The sequence below is a fragment of the Eutrema salsugineum genome, unplaced genomic scaffold, assembly GCF_000478725.1.
Source record: "Eutrema salsugineum unplaced genomic scaffold, Eutsalg1_0 scaffold_3, whole genome shotgun sequence".
NCBI classification, from domain to species: domain Eukaryota; kingdom Viridiplantae; phylum Streptophyta; class Magnoliopsida; order Brassicales; family Brassicaceae; genus Eutrema; species Eutrema salsugineum.
Genome location: NW_006256756.1, coordinates 9,184,103 through 9,208,350, shown reverse-complemented (window position 1 = coordinate 9,208,350; position 24,248 = coordinate 9,184,103). Strand labels below are relative to the sequence as shown.

Genomic DNA, 24,248 nt, shown 5'->3' with positions numbered 1-24,248 from the left:
TATAAAACCCTAGTGTCTGCAAGTGCACAGATGTACGTTGTAGGACTTAGGATGTCAATCCACAGGGAATATATCTAATCTGCAAGAAACACTAAACTGGGAGAGTAAGCAAAGTCATAAACTCTTGGGAATTTTGGTTTTTGGTTAAAAATCCTAAGCTAAACCTAATCTAATATTTACGGAAAATAAAATGCAATGCAAATGAATTGATAAAAGAATATCTCAATGGATGTCGACTCAAACTATAGACTCAAAACTCATAGGTGGCGATTTAGACTTCTCCGGTTTACTCTAATCGATGTCAAAGCATTTCCAATTAGTCTCCGGATGATTTATCTTCATCTGTTTATGGGATCTGCATGGAACTAGAATAGACATGTGTATGATTAACCAACTCTCGCCATCTTAATCAAGTAATTACTCAATCTGACAATTAACTCTCGCTCTCATGCCAGAAATAAGATCATGCATTAACTATTGAATTCGTCTGCTCACATATTCTCTACAGGTAGCTCTCGACTCCTGTAGCGACTATGTTCTTTTGAAGCTAGGTATGGATGATCTGATATAGCACTCTCGTGGCTCTGATCGATCCTAGGCTCAGAGAATAGGTCATGAATCTACTCTCATGCAATATGCACAACTTAGAAGAGATGAGATCCAGAATATGGTTTAGAAACTTAGAAATCCTAATCGACATGTATGTCTATCGAAAACTCTTCAAACAATTTGACTCTCTGGGACAGATCTACATGATGCAAGGAATGATAAAAGATATGAAAGAATGCAAAAGATGAAACAGAAAAGTTAAGTAGATAAAAAGGAGAAAGAACAATGGATCCAGGGAAGAATCCCCTTCTCCATCGTCTAACCCTAGAAAAACAAAGTTTGATGGCTCAAAATCTCATTACAGGAGCACACACCCGTTTCGAGCTGCTAAAAAATGTATTTATAGGTCCTAAGGTCTTCCAGGTCTCATTTAGGGTTTCTCTGAAGAGGAATGGTGAAATGGGCTTTGATGTTGGCCCTTGTGACTCGTCATGGGTCCACCGGGGATGAAAGTCTTCCAGGGCAGGCAAAACACTTGTTTGTCGCGGATGAGAGTCTTTCGGGGCTGATGAATTTGGCCAACTTGTTCTTCATGTATCTTTTGATTTCACCGTTGGATCTTTGTGATGTAAAGTGTTATGGAAAGATGGTTGTCTCCTCTTGAATGTCTCCAAATTTGAGCTGGATCAGACTGTGAAAAAAGTCTTCATTTTAGGCTGAATTTCTAACGTTCTGATTCTGAACTAAAAATGTGGATTTCTTCCATTTTGCTATTTTTCTCTAAGTTTTCTGAAAAGAGCTTTGAAACTACAAATATAGAAAAATTATAATAAAAGTTCCTATAACTGATTAAAACCTTTGAAAAAATATTTTAAATTAATAATGAAAATGGGTACAAATACGGTGTTATCATGCAACTAGATACAATTACGTTATGAATTTCTCTGTATTTTAGATGTAGTTTTTTGAAGTACCATACGAACATATTCAATTTTGATCACTGCTCTATGTATTTTATACATAATTGTTGTGTTTGAACTACTGTACAAACTTATTCGAAGAAAAAAAGAAGAAGTTAAACAATTTAAAAGGGTATGAAAGAATTAAAAAGAAATTGTACATATTTATACTAAAATATTTAAAGTCAAAAACCCTAATCTAAACATCACAAATACCATCATTTCATTATACTATTTATTGATTTTTATTTTTTTGTTAGATTTTTAGTAAATTTTGGTTTTATAAAATTTAAAAAATGGTTTGATTGACAATGAAATGAAGCATTAAACCACAATAATTTAGAGCGGTTTGTTCTAAGTTATTTTAACATATCATCAGATAAAAACTAATAAAAAATAACATATAATTAAAAATAGGGTTAAAATATATTTTTGCAGCTGAAACTTATTATAGAAATGATACGTAAGCAAAACATTATGAAACTCGTTGTGGAGCCGACATCTCAACAAATCACTATACATTTTTAACAACATTCCATTAGTTAGATATATAGATTTTTTTTGTTAGATTTTTTTTTAATTTTGGTTTTATAAAATTTAAAAACGGTTTGATTTGACAGCAAAATTAAGCATTAAACCATAATAATTTAGAATAATTTGTTTTAAATATTTTTAACACATCATCACATAAAAACCAATAAAAAAATAATACATAATAACTAAATAGGGTGAAAATATTTTTTACATTATTATGGTGATAACACGTAAGCGAAACACTGTGAAACTCGTTGTGAACACAATACATCAGTAAATCACTATATAGATTGTGTAAGAGTTTTATGCGGAAGCGTTTAAACTGAAAACATACCTTTGCCCGGTCTAGCGATGAATATGATTCGGTATGATCTGAAAACGGATGCAGAGATCGGGGAAGAGATCACAGATGGAAATCAACCACTTATCACCGTTCAAATGCCTTTCTAATTGATCTCTCCAATCTTTCTCTCTCTAAAACGTTTTCTCTCTCCTCTGTAATCTCTTTGTTTACCAACAGTCACAAACTGTTGTAAACAGATACTCAATTCTCTCTGTAATGTCTCATATATATACATATTGAAGAGACACAATTTGAAGAGTCACAACTCTTCATATATAGAAGTTATAAGAACCAATTTCTCATAACTACTGGTTTAATCAAACCAGTTTGGTATGCTGCCAAATCATGGGCGCAAACCGACCATAAACCAATATCTCCCACTCGCACATGATAGGGAGCATAACAAGCATTGAAGAAGTATTAGAGACTAAGCTTGAGAATCGTAAATTGGAAATCATACGGCAAATGAACCGTGTGACCCTTGCGAATACACCTACACTTGGGAGCTAAAATATGCACCTGTTAGGGATATATACAAGCTACAACCCTAAGTAAAAAAAATTGAATTTCAGCATGTCTCGCTGTTCCCCAAACTCATTTGTCTTTTATATCAGCCATAACATATCTTATCCCTAAAGCATATGTTGGACATTTTCTTACATCATGTGTTCACTATATACAAACTCCAATTGAGTGATATAGTGGCTGGCCAGCAAACACATATGTCAATATAAAAACAAATAGTTTTCCCTTCCTTTCTCATGTCTATCGGATCTGAACTAACTGCTTTCCTAACATGTTTCATAAGGCTAATTATTTCATCACCGTCGAAAAACATACTAAAGTAGCAAACATTAGCTCATCCCTTCAAAACATAGCCGAAGGTTCAAGGGTAACCTTGGAACCATAAATAGGTTAATGGGAACTCACATTGCAAGAGATAGGGATTATAAAAAAAATATCACTTGCTTCCTATATGGTCGTATTAGCACATGTGGTATGACTCACATGCTATAGCGATTACCTCTTCTTTTAAGAGTATTGTCCTTTTGGATAAACCAAGCACCGCTATATGGATCAAACTACTACCAGCTCGCTTTCTAGCGCCTGATTATGTATTTATCCAGCTATGCCAAGTATTCATGATTTTGGGACAATCATGATCAATATTTTTTAAAAAATATCTCATCTTAACTTCTTATTAAGGCGACATTGATAAGTTATATAAAGCAAGCTCCCACTAGCGCCAAACTCATCACGTCTCATCTTAGCCTTTCACAAAGAAATCTAAGGCGATTGTTCATGTGAGTGAACCAATCTCTAACTTGGGGACACTTCTCAAAATTTATATGTAAGTATGCAAACTAAAAGAGACCATTGTAAAATGTTTGAAATATCCTTAGATATGTATTAAATATCAAACATAAATACAATGTCAAATAACAAAGCTCCATTAGTACATACATCAAACTCTACGCAAACCTAACGCTCGAACATGTGCAAGGAACACATCTCTAGGAATGGGCTTAGTAAATGGATCAGCGACCATCCTATGCGTAGATATGTACTTAAGGACCACTTCTTTCTTTGCCACAATGTCTCTAACGAAATTATTCTTAATTTCAATGTGTTTTGTCCTTCCATGATACTTGGGGTCCTTCATGTAAGCGATACAAGCTTGACTATCACAATGGATAGTCACAGGACACGAAGCCTCTCTTGTGACTTGTAAGCTCTCTAAGAAACTCCTTAGCCATACAGCCTCTTGAACTGATGCTGAACATGCAATGAACTCAGCTTCCATCGTGGATAATGCTGTACAAGACTGCTTTTTGCTACTCCAAGTAATAGCACCATCACTGAGTAAGAAAGCATATCCTGAAGTTGATCTACGCTCATCCAGATCGCCACCCCAATCGGCATCTGTATAACCCGTCAAGCGTAAATCACTTCCTTGATAACACAAGGAATAGTCCATTGTCCCCTTCAAGTATCTTAGGATCCTCTTCACTGCCATCCAGTGTTTCTTCCCGGGATTTGATTGGTAACGACTTACCAAACCAACCGAATAACAAATATCCGGCCGGATGCACATCATGGCATACATCAAACTGCCTATAGCACTAGAGTATGGGACTCCTTCCATCTCTCTTTTCTCATCATCGGTCTTAGGGCACATATTACGGCTTAGGCCTTCACCTTTTGCGATTGGGGTTTCAATGGGATTACAGTAAAGCATCTTAAACCTTTCAAGGATTGTTCGAATGTAAGACTCTTGTGAAAGAGTCAGTAATTTCCTTGAACGGTCTCGGTGTATCTTAACACCAAGTATGTAATCAGCTTCTCCCATATCCTTCATCTCGAAATGAGATGATAACCATTGCTTAAAGGTTATTAGAAACTCCATATCATTTCCAGCTAATAAGATGTCGTCAACATAAAGAGATAGAATTACAAAGGATTGTCCAGTACTCTTAACGTAGACGCAATGGTCTTCACTAATCATCGTAAACTCATAAGATGTTATAGCTTGATGAAAACGAAGATACCATTGCCTAGAAGATTGTTTTAGGCCATATATTGAACGTCTGAGCTTACAAACTTTGTGCTCCTGGCCTTTTACAACAAACCCAGCAGGTTGTTGCATGTAAATATCTTCTTCTAGTTCCCCGTTAAGAAATGCAGTCTTAACGTCCATCTGATGCAATTCTAAGTCTAGTCCGGCAACTATAGCTAAAATAAGGCGAATTGAGGCAAACCTCACCACAGGTGAAAACGTTTCCTCATAATCTATACCCTCCTGTTGGGTATATCCTTTCGCTACTAAGCGAGCCTTGTACCTATCTATGGATCCATCCGCCTTACGTTTGATCTTGAAAACCCATTTGTTTCCGATTGCTCGACGTTCAGGCGGAAGATCAACCAAGTCCCAGACATGGTTAACTTTCATAGATTCTAATTTTTCTCCTATTGCACTATTCCATTCAACTGAGTTTGGGCAAGAGAGAGCCTCTTGAACTGATCTAGGCTCTTGATTATCATGTAGAGCAACCATAAAAGCTTCCCCTTCAATCTCAAAACAACGTCTAGGAACTTTTCCACGGTTACTTCTACGTAGCTCACACTCTTGTGCTTCCTCCATAGAGGAATCACCAACCAATGTCTCTCTCCCACTAAGTTGTGATAGTTCATGTGAACTTTCATCAACTTCCATGAATTGGTTAGTAGAAGGAACACTAGTTGTCTCTACTATCTCTTCGAGATGGAGTCCTTTATCAACCTCTCCCCTTCTAGGAAAATCATTTTCCAAGAACGTGACATCTCGTGATTCGATTTCTGTTACACTTCCATCTGATTGTTCGCCGATAAGGACATAACCTTTAGAATGCTCAGAGTATCTTATGAAGATACACTTCTTTCCTCTAGGACCCAATTTTCCATGAGGATGAAAATATCGCGAACAAATGCTGCAGACCCCCAAGGTCTCAGATGCATTAGGTCGGGTTTTCTTCCCGTCCATAATTCATAAGGAGTAGTAGTAACAGATTTGGAGGGCACAAGGTTAAGTATATAGGCAGCAGTCAGTAATGCATCCCCCCAATATGAAATTGGAAGGTTAGCCTGCGCCATCATAGACCTAACCATTTCAAGAAGAGTTCGATTTCTTCTTTCCGCTACACCATTTTGTTGTGGTGTATAAGGGGTAGTCAATTGTCTGACAATACCCTTTTCATCACACAGTCTTTTGAACTGTTCAGATAGATATTCACGACCTCGATCCGTTCTTAAACACTTGATCGTCCTCTCTAACTGATTCTCGACCAAAATGATATATCGTCTAAAGCACTCTAGTGCTTCTGACTTATGTGAAATTAGGTACACATACCCAAATCGAGTGAAATCATCTATAAAAGTGATGAAATATGAAGCTTCATGCCTCGCCCTCACATTCATCGGACCACATATGTCTGAATGAACTAATTGCAATGGAAATTCAGCTCTAGTCGCTTTTCCAAATGGTTTTCTTATTGATTTTCCAGCCAAACATGGTTCACATGTGTCAAGATCAATTCGGGCTAGTGAGCCTAGAAGACCTTCTCTAGCCAATCTATTCATTCGATTGACTCCAATGTGACCAAGTCTAGAATGCCACACATTCATTTCAACATTTTCAGAACTTGTGACATATACTTCTAGTAGTAACATTTGTAGTACAATCAAGTACAATAAAACCATCACAAGCGTAACCAGAACCAAAGAACACAGACCCTAGAGAAATATGCAAACACATGTCATGGAAGTTCAAACCAAATCCTAACTTAAGTAGAGCCAAAACAGAGACTAAGTCCCGACGGATTTCAGGAGCATACAAGACATCATGTAATATGAGAGTTTTTCCGCCACGCATGTGTAGCTGGCAAGTGCCGATACCCTGAACAGCAACTTTGGAGTTGTTTCCCACATATAACCATCTTGTACCTTTAGGCACCCGTCGGTACTCTACAAATGCTTCTCGACTTCTAGCTACGTGGTCTGTTGCTCCTGAGTCTACAATCCACGAAGGATGAGATTCTGTAAGCATTACACAACTAGAAACATAAGCATATTTGCAAGTAGAGTTTAAGGATAATACCTTCTTTGCCTCAGTGCATTCACGAGCAAAGTGACCCAATGAGCTACAGTTGTAGCACTTCATTTTGGTCTTATCCTTCTTGCCTCCACGCTTGCCACGCTTGGCATCTTTCTTTTGTCTCTTAAGTTCAGACTGGTAGGGTGCCTTGTGTCCCATGTTACCTTTCTTGCGTTTCAAATCTGAGTTTGAACTTGCAAAGTTGGCCTCGCTAAAGGATTTAGAAGCCTCTAAGCGTTCATCCTCTAACTCAAGATGACGTGATATATCTTCAAATGTTTTCACATTTTCATTGTGCGTCATCTGAACCTTCATATGGTCCCAACTTTCAGGCAACGAGCGGAGAACCGCTTGGACTTGCTGTTCATTAGACATAATCTGACCAGTATTTTTGAGCTCTCTAATCATGTTTGACATGACTCTAAGATGCTGCCTCATCGATTGATTTGGGCGCTTCTTATAATCATTAAACCTTTGATTAAGTCTCCTAAGTTTGGTAGCCGATGTGGCACCAAACTTATCTTTCAAGGCCTCCCACATGCCTTTTACAGTTTCGTACTCTTCAAATTCACACATGAGATCATCTTGCATACAACTCAACAACGTGATACGAGCGATGCTATTCTTTCTTTTCCAGACAACATATGCCTGCAGATCTTTCTCATGTTGAGCCGTAGTACCCTGCTAGGCTCTTCCATGTGATGGAAAAGAGTCTCCTTAACCTCTTGCTCCTCGAGGACATACTGGACTTTCCGATACCAAATATCGTAATTTTCACCATCCAATTTGTCTCCTCGGTTGAGCTCAGCAATGATGTTCTTACAAGCAGACGACATACCTGCTTGAACATCTTAGAGACATTATTTTCTTTGCATACTCTTAACATATAACATATAATTTTGCCATGAACACAAACTAATAGAAAATAACTTAATTTTTTATATGAGATCGAGAGTTCACTATGTTCCCAATCATCACCCATATCAAAACTTTGTTATAATAAATTAATTTGTTCCATGCAAAATTTTAAGTTCTAAACTAGAACTCCCACTTGATCAAAGTATTTTATACATAAATTAACAAATAAAACATGTATAAAAAAAATTGATCCAAAAAAAAAAATAAAAAAATAAAAAAAATAAAAAAAATAATTTTTCTTTTTTCGCGGGTACTGTTCATCATCTTCTTCAAAGAGATTGTTAAACAGCAAAAAAATTTCGAAACTTTCAACCCTTATATCTCCCTAAATACGTAACCAAATCATGCGTTCTATATATCAATCGAAAGATAATTTCAATATCTATGCACGAAAACTAAAATCACGTAATTCCGAATTATAGATAGAGAGATATGGATGAAACAATAGTTTCGGTTTTTCTCACTAATTTTCGAAATTCATGCAAACTATTGCGGTTCTCAAAGTGATATTTTCCAGAATCATTCAAGTCTATATGAAGAATATATATGCAAAGTTTCAATCCATTTCATTATATATTCACGAATTCACCATTTTCAATCATTTAAGCATTAACCATTTTCTCCAATTCATCATGAACAAGTATGACTGACACATAACCGTTTTAATTCATGATTACTATGAACGTGTTCATTCCAGAACCGAATCCTAAGGCTCTGATACCAATGTAAGAGTTTTATGCGGAAGCGTTTAAACCGAAAACATACCTTTGCCCGGTTTAGCAATGAATATGATTCGGTATAATCTGAAAACGGATGCAGAGATCGGGGAAGAGATCACAGATGGAAATCAATCATTTATCACCGTTCAAATGCCTTTCTAATTGATCTCTCCAAGCTTTCTCTCTCTAAAACGTTTTCTCTCTCCTCTGTAATTTCTTTGTTTACCAACAGTCACAAACTGTAAACAGACACTCAATTCTCTCTGCAATGTCTCATATATATACATATTGAAGAGACACAATTTGAAGAGTCACAACTCTTCATATATGGAAGTTATAAGAACCAATTTTTCATAACTACTGGTTTAATCAAACCAATTTGGTATGCTGCCAAATTATGGACGCAAACCGACCATAAACCAATAGATTGTAATAAATATATAGATTGTAAGAAAATACAGATGTAGATTTTGTTAGGTATGGTCCCCGCACATCCTAATGAATAAAACCAAATTTGCGAAAAGGGAATACAAGTTTGTTTTGTTTAAAAGCAAACATTAAAATATTCCTCAAAATACTAACACCACTTTTGTAAACTCCAATTTCTGAAAGTAACGATAAGACTTTTACGAAGGATGTCCCATTCTCCCATGCCATAAATCCCGAGTCATTATCTTCCCAACATGACTCACATGAGGTAGAAGTGCTACCGTAAAATGATAAACCCCCATCACGCTCTTCACCTATTGTACAATCAAGATCCTCGGAAGCTTAATTGGTCATATATATAACACAAAAAGGTTTTGTAAATAACCGGAAATGAGAGTGATGGATAGTTATTGATCATAAAACACAGGACATGATGCAATGCAAGATAAGCTTTTCCCCAAGACAAATTGTTCCATGTTGGGTTGCTCACGTAAGTCCTCCATTCGACAATCTAATGGGAGATGGATTAATCCTTTGGAGATCTATCAAAGGGTTAATGTCACTTGTCATGTGGTGATAATCTTCTGAATCAATAACCAAATCAAAACAACTTTGAATACCGTAAAAGATTAGTTTACAGTTTTTCTGAGCTACTTCCTTCTTTACTGACAGGAAATTCGCTAACTAATTCCATTGGTTCTACGTTAGTGTAGGAATACAAGACACAGCCACTATATTCGACCGGATTACCATTTTAAAAGAATTGGTGTGAGCACATGTGATGTCCTCTCAAGCTTTTCTCACCCCAAATTTGATCGCAATCTCTCTCTCTCTCACTCGTTACAAACTCGTACCTAAAAAACGAAAGTGAAGAAAGACTAAAAGATAAATGGAATATTATCATTTTGCTTTTAGTTTATATAAACCTCATCTTGCATGTCGCGGTTTGTGAATCTTATTTACTTTTTAAAAAATCAAAAACTCTAAAATTATGTTCGAAAGAAAGAATTTATATAATCTCTCCTTGATTTTGTTATACAATTTGACTATACTTTGTTTTTTGCCTATCTAAAGCTTCATTTTGTCTCTTCGAATTCAACTCTCATTTCGGAAGTTGAAATTCCTTCAGTATAACAACATGGATATAACCTCTATAGATATTACTTCTTTTTACATACAGGATAAGTACTAAGTGTGCCGAGGACCGACCCAGACCTCTATAAGTAACCTAAAATTAGATCGTCCAAGTTAATAGACGGCCCACATTTTATTGTCCTCTCAAAACATAAGAGTACCAGCTCTCTCAAATATACATACATGGGTACATATGTTTATAATTAAGTAGATTAAGGGCACTTGAGGCGGCCACCACGAGTGGTTATGGAGGCATAGCAAGGGCAAAGGTGGTGGTTTCCGTGTGTCCCAGGTGGCACACAGTTGCAGCGTGAACAACAACTGTTGCACGCTCTCAAGCACAGATTCGTTCTCGACGATTTGCTGCATCTAGTTTTGCATCTCCCACCACAATCTACACTTAACACATATATATTTCAAACTATAAACCACAACATACAAACAAACAACGTTAGCTTGTGTTACCAATCACTGTTGTTGGTAGGCCCGGCCATGGCTAAGAAAGGTAAATGGACGTTTAAAACCAAAAATTTATAACTTTTTATTTAGATTCCCAAAAAAACCTGATTTTTAGTTGTGTTGGTGGCTATTAATGATCATTGCCGCAAACAAGGTCATGTAAACATTAAAATACTTTGCATGTTAGGGTTACGTACCGATTTTAATTATGCCTTCACCAACCTCCGCGCCTTCAGCAGCGTGAAGGTGAAGCTGAAGAGAATGATCATACCATCATCATGGTCATTATCATACACATGAATTAATTAAATATAATATATATGATTTAAACAACATTAAGTGATGAACCTCATATGTGGTGAGACAGAAGAGGATAAGTAACAGAAGCACTTTCGTTCGAAAGATTGCCATATCCGAAAAGCAGGCAATTTCTTTTTGTTGTGCAGGATATAAAGCTATTTTCTCGGACTTTCTTATTTGGTATATTAGCTACCACATGAATATAAATTAAACCTCTTTGGTATATTTATAGAGGGTATCCAAATATTTTATTGTATTAATCAATGTAAACATCCAGATAATTAACTATGTGGAAACATTGATATTTAATAATTTTGTTTGTTTCGATTGATGTCTTTGGACTTTAGAGATGTAACTATGTAAGTGTATTAGTGAGTGCGTGAAGAGGATGATGTGGAAGGATATAAACATGGCAGCGAACAAGAAACCACATGGCACCCAATGGCAATGACCATCTCGTGGAAAATAGTAATTACGTCACATACGAGCTCTCTAGTTTCTCAACACATCATACGATTCATGCTTTTGCTTTTCACACGCGTATATTATCAAGGTGCACTCGTGTCACTTGTTTACATTAGAATGGAGACGAGTGAATCAACAATGGAGTTAGTAACGCGTGTAAACTTTTGATCTCTGTTCTTTTTTTTTCTTAGTAGTCTGACCTATTGAAGGAAAGTGGCCCAAGTCCATTCGTCTCTCGAGAGAGGACCAAACGAAAAGAATCGTTAACCTACGATGACCGCTGAAACGGAATATACCTTAGCTTAAAACTTTTGAACTTTTATTTCTAAAAACTTAAAAAAAGCAACAAAGATCAGTTTTTACATTATATAGAAAAACCAAAAAAGCAACAAGGAAAAAAACACGTAGCCCTAATCATCAGTGCTCGATCATACAACCTCGAATCTGCTCGATCCTAGAACCTCGAATCTGTTACCAAGCTGTATGGCCTGAGCTGGAACCGAATGATGTGTCTCTGCTTTTAACTCTGTCTTTGACTGTTCATTATTATCTTCATTAAGGCCGTTGGCGAAAAAACTTAAAATTACATTTTGAGAATTCATGAACTTGACGTGTTTCACCAGGCTCAGTTTATCTTCTGTCTCCTATGACCCATCAACACGAGGTCCAGTCTTTGAAGTAAAAATTCCGTTTTTACTAAGTATAGAGACAGCTCTATACACCCCCTCAAACTTGGAGAGGTTCTACACCAAGTTTGAAAAAAAATATCAGAGAAAGCTGCATGCAGAAGAGAGTTGGTGAAGATGTCGGCGAGCTGCTGAATTGCCGGAATCTGCTTCACCACCAAAAAGCCGAGAGACACTCTTTCACGGACATAATGAAAATCAGTGTCAAGATGCTTAGTGTGATTGTGCATTCTCGGGTTTGCTATGAGATAAACGGCTGAGAGGTTATCACAATACATCTCAGGGGTTGAAAGAAGTTGAATACCCATTTCTTGCAAGAGAGAAGCGATCCATTTCAACTCAGTAGCAGCAATAGACTGTAATCTATACTCGGCCTCAGTCGATGATTTTGAAGTTGTAGGATGTCTTTTGCTGACCACGAGATGATATTGAAGCCAAGGAATGTGCAAAAACCACCCATAGAACGTCTTGTTTCCTTGCATCCTGCCTACTCACTGTCACTGTAGGCATGCAGGGTAAGATCAGTGTTGAAGAAAAGATTTACGTCCATTTGCATTGTTCCTTGCAAATACCGTAAGATTCTCTTCAGATTGGTAAAGTGTGCAACAGATGGCTGATGCATTTTCTGACAGACATAGTTTACAGAAAACTGAATGTCTGGCCTAGTCAAGCTAAGATACTGCAATTTTCCAGCTAGACTTCAAAAATATGTAGGATCAGGGAAGAGTTCATCTTGATCTGGAACTTTGTTTAGCATAAAAGGAAGAGGTGTTGGCATCAGAGTACAATCCTTCATTCCTGCAATAATCAGAAGATCACTGACATATTTCTCTTGATTCAGAAACAAGTCGTCACTGTGAAAATGAGCCTGAATTCCCCAAAAATAGTGCAGAGGACCCATATCTTTCATCCAGAAAGTTGCAGAGAGAAAATCATGAAGAGTTCTGATCAGATCGTTGTTACTTCCAGTGACTATCATGTCATATACATAGAGTAGAAGATACATGATTTCTTTCCCTTTCTTATAGACAAACAATGAAGGATCACCGATGGTGCAATGAAGCCAAAGTTCAAAAGATCATGAACTGAACTTATCAAACCAGGCCCGATGAGCCTGTTTAAGACCATATATAGCCTTCTTCAACTTGCATATATGATGAGGTTTGTCTGGATCTTGAAACCCTGGGGGTTGAAGCATGTAAATCTCTTCAGTTAAATCGCCATGAAGAAATGTGTTTTTGACATCTAGTTGCTTGATGTCCCATTGGTGAACTGTTGCCACATTTAGAACCCATCTCACTGTTGCTGTACGAACTACAGGACTGTACGTTTCTAGGTAGTCTATTCCTTCTGATTGCTCATTTCCCTTGGCAACTAGACGAGCCTTAAGTTTTTCTAAAGATCCATCAGAGCGAAACTTAGTTCGAAAGACCCATCTGCAATCCAAAGGCTGAACCGTAGGATCTGGAGGAACTAACTCATATGTTCCTGTCTCTTTAAGAGTGTCAATTTCATCCTTCATTGAATTAGTCCAACCAGGATTCTTGAGGGCTGATTTGACAGTTTTACGCTCAGGATAATTCGTCTTGACAGAATGTAATGCATACTTGGGATTAGGCTTGACAATGCCAGATTTCAACCTCGTTTGCATAGGGTGAGGATGAGGTTTTACAGAAGAGATAATAAATTTAGACGAGGACAATGGAGGGAAGTTTGATTCTACTTGTGCAACACAGGTGGTTTTCCAACAAGAAATTCAAAAGGACTTTTGTTATCCTGCAACACTGAGGAGGGAAGAATATTTCTCAAGTAGACAGATGTGAAGAAAAGCTTTGACCCAAAGAGTTGCAGGAACCTTGCTTTGAAAGATCTTTGAAAGTCCCAGTTCAGTTATATGTATGTGTTTTCTCTCAGAAAGTCCATTTTGCTGAGGTGTGTGGGCATGAGATGAGTTGTTTGATGCCTGAGTTTGCCAAGTGTGCGACAAACTGATTACTAGTGAATTCACTCTCCTCCATCACATTGAAACATTGCAATCTTCTGTTGTAATTGATTTTCAACCAACTTTTGAAACAAAATAAAGATTGAATAGAAATCTGATTTCATTCGAAGTGGATAAAACCAAGTGTATCGAGAAAATTTGTCAATAAAAATGACAAAATATCTAAAGCTTTGAGAAGACATAACAAGAGAAGGGCCCTAGAGATCACAATGTATTCTTTCTAAAGGCCTAGAAGAGACAAAATCATAAGACAAGAATGGAAGTCTGCAGTTTTTCCCTAAACTGCAGGCATCACACAGAGTGGATCTATGCTTATGGACTACTATGGCTTTATTCCGAGCAAGGTGTTGAAGAATGTCTTGACGCGGATGACCTAGCCTCATGTGCCACATCGCATCACTAGTTGCTTGATGTCTTGCAGAGAACAAAGCTTGAGAGTGGCCCTTATTCAACACGTGCAAGTCCTTATGTCATTGGATCAACAACTGCCTTGTCTGTTTGTTCTTAACAACAACACCATGAGAATCAAATTCAAAGCAGCAAAGATAATCAACCGTAAGTTTGGAGACCGATAATAGAAGCTTAGTTATCCCAGGACACACAAGAACATCGTTAAGAGGTAACTTACCATTGAGACTTGGCAGAACTGGAGAACCAATGTTAGTAATCGGTAAGTATTCTCCATTACCAACCATAACTGCATCATCACCAGTGTAGGGCTGTGAAGAGTGCAGCTGTGAAGAGGAGTTGGTGACATGAGCAGTAGCTCCCGTGTCTGGATACCACTCCTGACCTGATTGAGGTGGCTGATCAGAGATCTTCATCGCAGCAATAGCATTGTTGTAGTCAGGAGCCTGAAAATTCTGATCAAAACGTTTTGAAGCAGTTGTAGGCTGCATGTCCATATTTGTTGCAGAGTTGACAAGTAGGCCGAGAGCCATCAGAAGAAGAGGAGTTGGTAGAGGACTGCTGCGGAAAACCTCTTCCTCTTGTGGAAAAAGAACCTCGACCTGCACCATCACCACGGCCTGAGCTGTCACCACGACCTGTATAGCCTCTGCCACCGTTGCTGCCTTGTCCACGGTTAGTAAAGCCACCACAGACTGTTTCAAAGGCCAGATGTGGTGTCACAAGCCGCTTGAGATGCATAAACCTGAAGCTTCTCATCGAAGTTAATAGGCTTGACTGTAACATCTTCAAACGTTGGACTAAGAAAAGAATCCATAAAGTTTTCAATGACCACAGTAATGGACTTATATTCTCTTCCCAGGCCATTCAACATCCCATAAATCTTCTCATTATCATCTACAGGACAGCCTATTGAATCGAGCTAGTCAAAGATCAACTTAATCTCATTCAAGTAGTCAGTCATGGACTTTCTTACTTTTGAAACAGTTTGCAAACACCGCTGAAGGTCATATCTCCTAGATGTAGAAATCTTATTGTATTTCTTAGCCAAAGCGACCTATACCTCGTGAGAAGTCTGCAGACCGTAGACAGACCAAAATACATCCTCTGACATAGATCCAAACAGCTAAGCAAGAACTGTCTGGTCGTTCTGAAGCCAAGCGAGGAGATCTGGTTTGAGGCGTCAAAAAAATTGTTACCATACCTCACCACCACGGAAGGAGGAGGCTTTGGAGTACCACCGGTGACGTGACCTACGAATTTCTGGCTGGAGAGCCAGTGTTCAAACTTAGTCTTCCACAGCAGATAGTTGGTGAAGTTGAGACGAATGGTCACACAATAAGAGAGATTCATAGGTGACGCGACAATGATCTGAGGAGACGGCGTACTCTATTGACCGAGATTTGAATGCAAATAAAGTGTTGCAGGATGCTGAGGCGGCGCCGGTGAAAATCCAACTCCATTCATCTCAACACGGCTCTGGCTCTGTGAAGCTTGAGAATCAGGTGTTGATGCTAGTATTGGTGTTGTGTCCGGAGCTGTTGAAGCTGGTGCTGGTGTTCAAAGAGTTGAGCTTGCCATCGTTCCATGAACCGCCTCCGTGGGTTCTAATCGCCAGTGCTCGATCCTAGAAAAGCAACAAAGAAAGGAACACGTAGCCTTAATCGCCAGTGCTCGATCCTAGAGCCTCGTGTTAAACTATATGGCCTGAGCTGAAACCGTATAATGTGTCTCTACTTTTGATTTTGTTTTTGACTGTTTATCTTCATTAAGACCGTTGGCGGGAAAATTTGAAGTTGCATTTTGAGAGTTTATAGGCTTGACGTGTTTCACCAGGCCCAATTCATCTTTGGTCTCTTGTGACCTATCAATACGAGGTCCAGTCTTTGAAGCAAAAAACTCTGTTTTTACTAAGTACAGAGACATTCTGCTCTATAGGTATTTACTTAATTCCAAAAAAAATTAAAATTTGAGATTGAGAACAAACTAGTGCAAGTATCCACATTGGTACTTAATAAATCAAGGATCAATGATCAATGATTGTTTATTCAAATCGTTGTGACGGAACAAGAAGATGGAGGGACTAGATACAAATCAAAATTTTACTCTTATTGTAAGCTAACACGCTAAAGTAAAACATCAATGATCATTTTGCATGAAGCCCCAATGAATTAAAACCGAACCCAACACCGAGTGCATTGAGCAACACAATCTCCTTTACAATCCACATTGTACCCCAACACTTTCGGATTCCGAAGCAACAGATTTCGCAGTGACTTACCCGTAATCCCCCACTGATTCTCCAAGATCCCAATGTTGGGTTTCATCTCATCTTCTAGGCTACAACCGAGTACTTCCGGGAATTTCTTCATCACCTTGTGCAGATCTTCGTCTGATAAACCGAGACTTCTAAGAAACTCAAGTATCTGATTCAAAGTTTCCACCTTTGGGTTCTCTTTCATTCGTTCTTCCGTCCAGTACGGCGAGTGGAGATGACCAAAAGCTTTTCCTAGTATCTTGTCTTGCTCCTCTACATTAAAATCAAAACAAGACAGAGCTTCTTTGCATTCTTCCCATGTCTTTGGATCTTTACTAGAGGTTTCAGCTTGTGCTGCTGAACAAAACACTATCCACTTCTTTTGCAAAGAAACACGAGATGTCCTTACTCTAGCCACACCATGATGCGACGAGTTCATGCTCAATGGTAGTAAAACATCTGTGTATGAACCAAATGTTGCCAAAGGTGATGCTAGAGAGCTTCCTAACATCTCCTGTTTCAGCAATCGCGTAATCAAGCTCTTAAACAATGAAACCCGATGAATGGTTTTGAATCCCATCAAGAACAGTGAAGCTAGATAGTAACTGAAGATGTTATAGTTCTCAATCGCAAATGCAATCATACGAATTGTTGCAGAACAAAATCTAAAGCAGAGAAACAGAATATGTAATAAGAAAATGGAAATTCTACTCTTCTCAATAAAACACACTAAACCAGTTCAGAAGCTATTAGTAACGAAAATCCTAAATTTCGGGAAACCATGAAAATCCCAGAACTAATCGAACTCGTGAATCTAAACTAAACGAAAAAAAAAATCACAGTATTGATGAATTTGAAACGACGATCGAGGTCACCAATGAATGCCGCAAGGTCAAAACGATTTTCATGATTGGAAAGTTGGTGAATCGGAGTGGGGAAAGGTACCTGGAGTCCGAGGATGTACTCTTAACTCGGTCGCCGGAGAAATTCGAATCACTGAGTCAGATGTGCAACCGAGTCAAGTACACGAGTCTGAAACGGTGATCAATATAGGAACCAACCATTTTTGTTAAGAGATGAAAGCTCAAAAATGAGGTCGCTTTCAGAAATTGTGCCTTTGCGTTGTGTCGAACAGTCAGGATTGGGTGAAATTACCGAACCGAACCGAACAAAATTCTTAAAGCCGAACCGAAATTTTTAATCGAGAAAAAGCATTGCTGTAGCACAGACACTTAAGAAACCGAATAGAATTAACGGAACTAATTAATATTTAAAATATATTTTATATTTTTGATTAATAAATATAAAAATCTACAATATACTAAAAATTATTTCCTCTGAAAAGTGTCATTATAGAATTTTAATTTTGTTTTACAAAGAGTATCATTTTATATTTCTAATGCAAAATATTAAATAAAAATTCAATTTTAACCTTATTTTTAAATATATGAATTAAAAAAAGAGCTAATGTAAAACTTTTGCTAATTTTCTTAATATGTGTAAAATATGTTAAAATAACACTTTTTGTGAAATAGAGGGAGTATTAAATTTTTATTTTTACTATAATTTTTTTGGTCTAGAAACTGAATCTAATCTAAATCCTAACTAAACTAAAACAGTCTATCTATTTTATTAAAACAGAAGCACTTTTTGTATTTGCTTCCAAACACTCCCAAAGTTTTTTTATGATATTTTATTTTATCTATTATATTAAAACAGAAACACTTTTAATATTTGCTTCCAAAAATTCCCAAAATTATTTTATTTTATTTTATTTTTATATTTAATTTCCAAAATTTAGTTATTAATTTAGATATTTTTAAGTTTCCTAAAATTTAGGTTATCTTTAATTTAAATTTCAAATTATTAAAAATTAAATTAAATTTAATTACAAAAATTTGCATTCAATTTAATTTAAACTCAAAAATTCTAAAAAAAATTATAATTAAATTTTATTACGAAAATTTAGATAATAATTTTAATACTTTAGAATTTCTTAAATACAGATTAGATTTAATTTAAAAGTTTTAAATTTAAATAATATTTTTATAAAAATGCATAGTAAATAAATAGTTTATCGTATTTTATCATAATCAAACGGTCTAAAATATCAAATATTTGAAATTAAAAAATATTTGTATTATACAATAATATGATCGAACTGATTAGAGTTTATATATATATATATATATATCTATATATATATACTTAAGGTCTATGAGTTAATTTATTAAAACATGTAAGATATTATGATGATTTGAGACAATTAAACTAATCAGTTTATATATATATATATACATTTTTTTAATAGCACAAATAGTAAATAAATATCTTATTATATTTTTTCATAATAAATTGGTCCAAATATTTCATATTTGTAAATATTTCATATTTGTAAATATTTATAAGGTTACACGTTTATAATTATAATCTTATACGGGTTAGTTTGTCAAAACATGTAAGATATTAAAAATAATTTAAGACAACTAAACAGATAGATTAGCAAATTCATAGATATATAAATTGTTTATATGTAAATCTAAATTCACATAATAACAAAGTTTATAATTAACATTAGATCATGTATACTTAATTAATGCATACTCTGATTCTACTAATATACAAATTTTATTGTTTAAAATTAAAATATGATAACAATTTTTTTAATTTAAAAAAATAAATAACAAAAAAAAATTATATCTAAACAAAAAAATAAATGCAACTTATATTAGAAATTAAAAAATAAAACATTCTCGTACGGACGCACGGAGTTAAAATCTAGTTTTTATATTTAATTTCCAAAAATTAGTTATTAATTTAGATATTTTTAGGTTTCCTAAAATCTAGGTTATTTTTAATTTAAATTTCAAAACATTAGAAATTTAATTAAATTTAATTATAAAAATTTGCATTCAATTTAATTTAAATTCGAAAAAATTTTAAAAAATTATAATTAAATTTTATTACAAAAATTTAGATAATAATTTTAATACTTTAGAATTTCTTAAATACAGGTTAGATTTAATTTAAAATTTTAAATTTAAATATATTTTTATAAAAATGCATAGTAAATAAATATGTTATCGTATTTTATCGTAATCAATCGTTCTAAAATATCAAATATTTCAGATTAATAAATATTTATATTATACAATAATATGAACGAACTGATTAGAGTTATATATATATATATATATACTTAAGGTCCATGAGTTAATTTATTAAAACATGTAAGATATTAAGATTATTGGAGACAATAAAACTAACAGGTTAACCAATTTATATATATATATATACATTTTTTTAATAGCACAAATAGTAAATAAATATATTATTATATTTTTTTCTAAATCAATTGGTCCAAATATTCCATATTTGTAAATATATAATTATAAGGTTACACATTTATAATTATAGTGTTATACGGTTTAGTTTCTCAAAACATGTAAGATATTAAAAATGATTTAAGACAACTAAACAGATGGATTAACAAATTCATAGATATATAGCTTGTTTATGTGTAAATCTAAATTCACATAATAATAAAGTTTATAATTAACATTACATCATGTATACTTAATTAACGCATAATCTTATTCTACTAATATACAAATTTTACTGTTTAAAATTAAAATATGATAATAATTTTTTGATTTAAAAAAATAAATAACAAAAAAAATTATATCTAAACAAAAAAATAAATGCAACTTATATTAGAAATAAAAAATAAAACATTCCTGTGCGGACGCACAGGGTTAAAATCTAGTTTGCTAATTAAAAAACAAACAACAAACAAATAATGCAACAAAACCGATATAAAATTTGTTCCACAATGAAATTTATTTTATGAAGAAAACATCCAAAAAATCGATTATCCTAAGGGTCAATTAAGTGAATAACCAAATCTCAATAAAGTATTAAGAATATAGTCATGAATATACTAAAATTAAGCAAATAACAATTGACCAGCTTTTTGGACGTTCTATCCTCTTTGACACACATATAGACAGTCTATCTACTGTACAAGTTGTTACCCCATAGATTTTATTTCTTCTATTATTAACATCTTATTAGTTAATTCAATCCTGTATAATTACATAAAATACTAATTTATTTCATGTCTAACATTATTTGAATTATTGAAAACTTACATATTTTTTTTCATACATGAATAGTATCACCAATAATATAACAAGTCTATTTTTATCAATAACAATTCTATTTTGAATTCATATACACTACTATTAAAGTCTAAAATGACTTTAATTTCAGAAAACAAACCCATATTTTTTCATATGTCAATAATGACACTAATAACATAGAAAGTCTATATTTAATAAATACTATAACAGGTCTATTCATACAAAAATATTAGAGAGTCAAAATATTTTTTAACTGATTTTGGGAAGTAAAAATATTTTATCAAGAAACTATTGACAAAATCAGTTAATCTACTTATCTGTATTTTATATTAATTTTTTTCTCTATATCATCATCTTCAGTGGTACAAAAGAGGGAAAATTATGTTGCAGGTAGAACATGGCTAAGTTAATATAGACAATTTATGTGTTTTATTTATAGGCCGACTTTTTTGAATACATTACATATTAGGATTTGATTTGAATATTACAAATATTTACATTGATCAAAATACAAAAAATACAAAATAGTATGGATTTGATAAGTATAATAGACGGGGAGACGAGATAAGTAAAATAAGAAAGGAAAATTTAATAGATTACACCAATATTAAACTAGTTGGGGATTATTTGAAAAGACAAGGGAAAATTTTGTGGGAAGAGAGAAGGAGAATCAAGGGGGAAAAATATATAAATCTGGTGGAAATTGAAATTTTTTTTGTAATTTTTTGGTGCAAAGAAAAATGTGGAGCACTGTGTGAGAGAACGAAAGAAAGAGAGAGGATGAAGCACTGTGTGAGAAAACGAAGGAAAGAGAGAGAATGAAGGAAAGAGAGAGGAGAAAAGAAAGAGAGAGAAAGAGGAAATAAAGAAAAAATGTAAAAGTATTAATACAGAATATACAGAGAATATCATGTCAGATTTTTTTTGGTTAGTTGGTGAATTATAATTTGTTTCATGATTATTAAATGCAATTTTTTTTATCCTAAACGAACCCAACCAAACAACGGAATGTCCCACCTCGAGTCAACAAAATTAGATACCACTTAAGCAAATCAGAATGGTTTCAAAACAAAAACCGTACTAGCTTGTTTAAACGGTCGAATTGTGACCCAGCACAAAATAAAACTGGACCCAGGATGGACTGTGTATTTATTTCAGACAATTAGCTAGAATATTCGTTACACTTTTTAAAAAATCACATCTATGTTAAATAATAGAGTGATTACCCACCACATATTTTACCAAACGTGTGGTTTCTCACCACCTTATGTTCACAACATTTAATAAATTTTGTTTCTCTTATAAATAGAGAACTTCTCTCATTTGTAAGTAAAGCAAGTGAAAAATAATAGAAAACTTCTTCTCCTCATATCGTCTCTCCACTCAGTCTTTCACTTTTTTTTAATATATAGCACACACATAAGTATACATCACGTTATCAGCACGAGCGCCTCTTAATCCATTTTTATATCCAATGAGGTAAGATTTAATTTATGTTTAATTTATTTCAAGTTTAATTTATTTCGGGATGATAGGCTCTGCCTTCCCCGAGCTGTTGATTTAAATTTATGTTCAATTTATTTTCAAGTTTACGGGATGATAGGCTCTGCCTTCCCCGAACTGATCTTTATGATAAGCTATGCCTTCACAATCATATGATCATATGGAAAACATGTCTCCTCCGATCATATATATGGAGTGGAAGGTTATACCTCCTCCTTGTTTTATATATGGAATGAAAGGTTATGCCTCCTCGTTAAAAATTATGGTAGGCTCTGCCTCCTCAATCATATAGAAGGTTCTACCTTTATATTGCTTAAGTATATATTTTTATAATATACGCATATTCAAAAGTTTTTATCATATTTTTTTTAAAAACAAAATTTAAATTGAATTTTTCGCTAAATTTATGATATACATACAGTTATCATGTCAAATTTAGCGAAGCTCGAAATCTTTGCCCTTGATGTGTCTGGTAAAAATTACATGTCATGGGCAATAGGTGAAAAAATGCATCTAAGGGGAAACAGGCTTCTCGATACCATCGCTAAGTTGGAAACGACATGAGATGAGAAAAATGCGAAAGTCATGATATTTTTGCTCCACCACATCGATAATAGTTTAAAAGAGGAATACATCACGAGAGAAGATCCTGCAGATCTTTGGAAATCTCTCAAAGATAGGTTTGATCACCAGAAATATGTGATCTAACCGAAAGCCAAACATGAGTGGTTGAACCTCTGGTTCCAGGATTACAAAAGTGTTGGTGAATATAATTCCACGATGTTCGGAATTACTTCCAGGATGATGTTTTGTGGACAGGAGGTAAGTGATTTCAACATGATCAAAAAAACTCTCCAAACATTTCATCCTGGAAATGAAATCCTGCAACAACAATACCGGGCAAAAGGTTACACCACTTACTCGGAGTTGATTCAAGTCTTCCTTGTAGCTGAACAAAATAATCAGCTCGTGATGTTAAACCATCAAACTCGTCTAACTGGATCTTCGCCATTCCCTGAAGCGAATGTTGCGTCATCCGTTCAAAATAATAGAACTGAACGCGGACGCGGGCGCAGTCGAGACTGATAGATAAGACTTTTTAGGTCTCAGGGCTATCAATCCCCTTTGTCGAAGTAGCACAAAGAGGTATCAATCCAAACAAGTCAACGAGACACTAGACTATGATGTTTGTTCATTTAAGTCAAGACAAAAGGTGAAGGTTTTGAACTAAGCTAAGTAACAAACGATTAAGCATGAAAGGTAAAGCAAATGATTAGATCTAAACAGAGACAGGATGCAAATAATAACTAAACGATTCAGATGATGATAATATGTAATAAAGCAAGGGACTTTAGACGAGATACTTGACTCGGGTGCTTCCAAGTTCAACTAGTTGGTTAATGAATCAAAACATCAAGCGGTTTCATTTAACTTTGAACTCAAGGCATGTTAATCTTCTCATGAAAGTATTAAGCATCTAAACTGATCCTCCTTCATACCAAAAATGTCTTTTGAGAAGCATCGAATCAATCAGCAATAAGAATCAGTTCAAAAATGTCATTTAAGAGAACGAACTATCACTCTCGCGATGAAAGGCTCTTAAACCCTTAACCGAGTGGTTCAGACATTTCTACAAACACTTTTGATGCGAGATATGTCTCGGATCTGAACCTCAAGTGATGTGCTTGGATCCAGCCTAGAGATCTCGTCGGTTAAAGAATGAAACATGCAAAACTAGACACCTAAACCCACTAATCTACCTTGAAAGCACCCTAATCTACTCATCTAAAGCCGCTTAAACGACTACTCAC

The 24,248-nt window shown here is 34.9% G+C and overlaps 2 protein-coding genes across 2 annotated transcripts; both read right to left on the bottom strand.

Moving 5' to 3' along the window:
- Positions 1-10,305: 10,305 nt before the first annotated feature.
- LOC18014581 (gibberellin-regulated protein 3) lies at positions 10,306-11,159 on the bottom strand. The gene is made up of 3 exons (XM_006397114.2): positions 11,023-11,159; positions 10,872-10,926; positions 10,306-10,609 (listed from the first exon to the last, which is right to left on the bottom strand). The coding sequence occupies exons 1-3, from the start codon at positions 11,083-11,085 to the stop codon at positions 10,428-10,430; spliced, it is 300 nt and encodes a 99-aa protein (XP_006397177.1). The 5' UTR covers positions 11,086-11,159; the 3' UTR covers positions 10,306-10,427.
- Positions 11,160-16,522: 5,363 nt separating this feature from the next.
- Positions 16,523-17,962, bottom strand: LOC18014580. Its single transcript, XM_006397113.2, has 2 exons — positions 17,738-17,962; positions 16,523-17,306 (listed from the first exon to the last, which is right to left on the bottom strand). Exon 2 carries the CDS (start codon positions 17,301-17,303, stop codon positions 16,707-16,709), a length of 597 nt encoding a protein of 198 aa, XP_006397176.1. The 5' UTR covers positions 17,304-17,306; positions 17,738-17,962; the 3' UTR covers positions 16,523-16,706.
- Between the last annotated feature and the right edge of the window lie 6,286 nt (positions 17,963-24,248).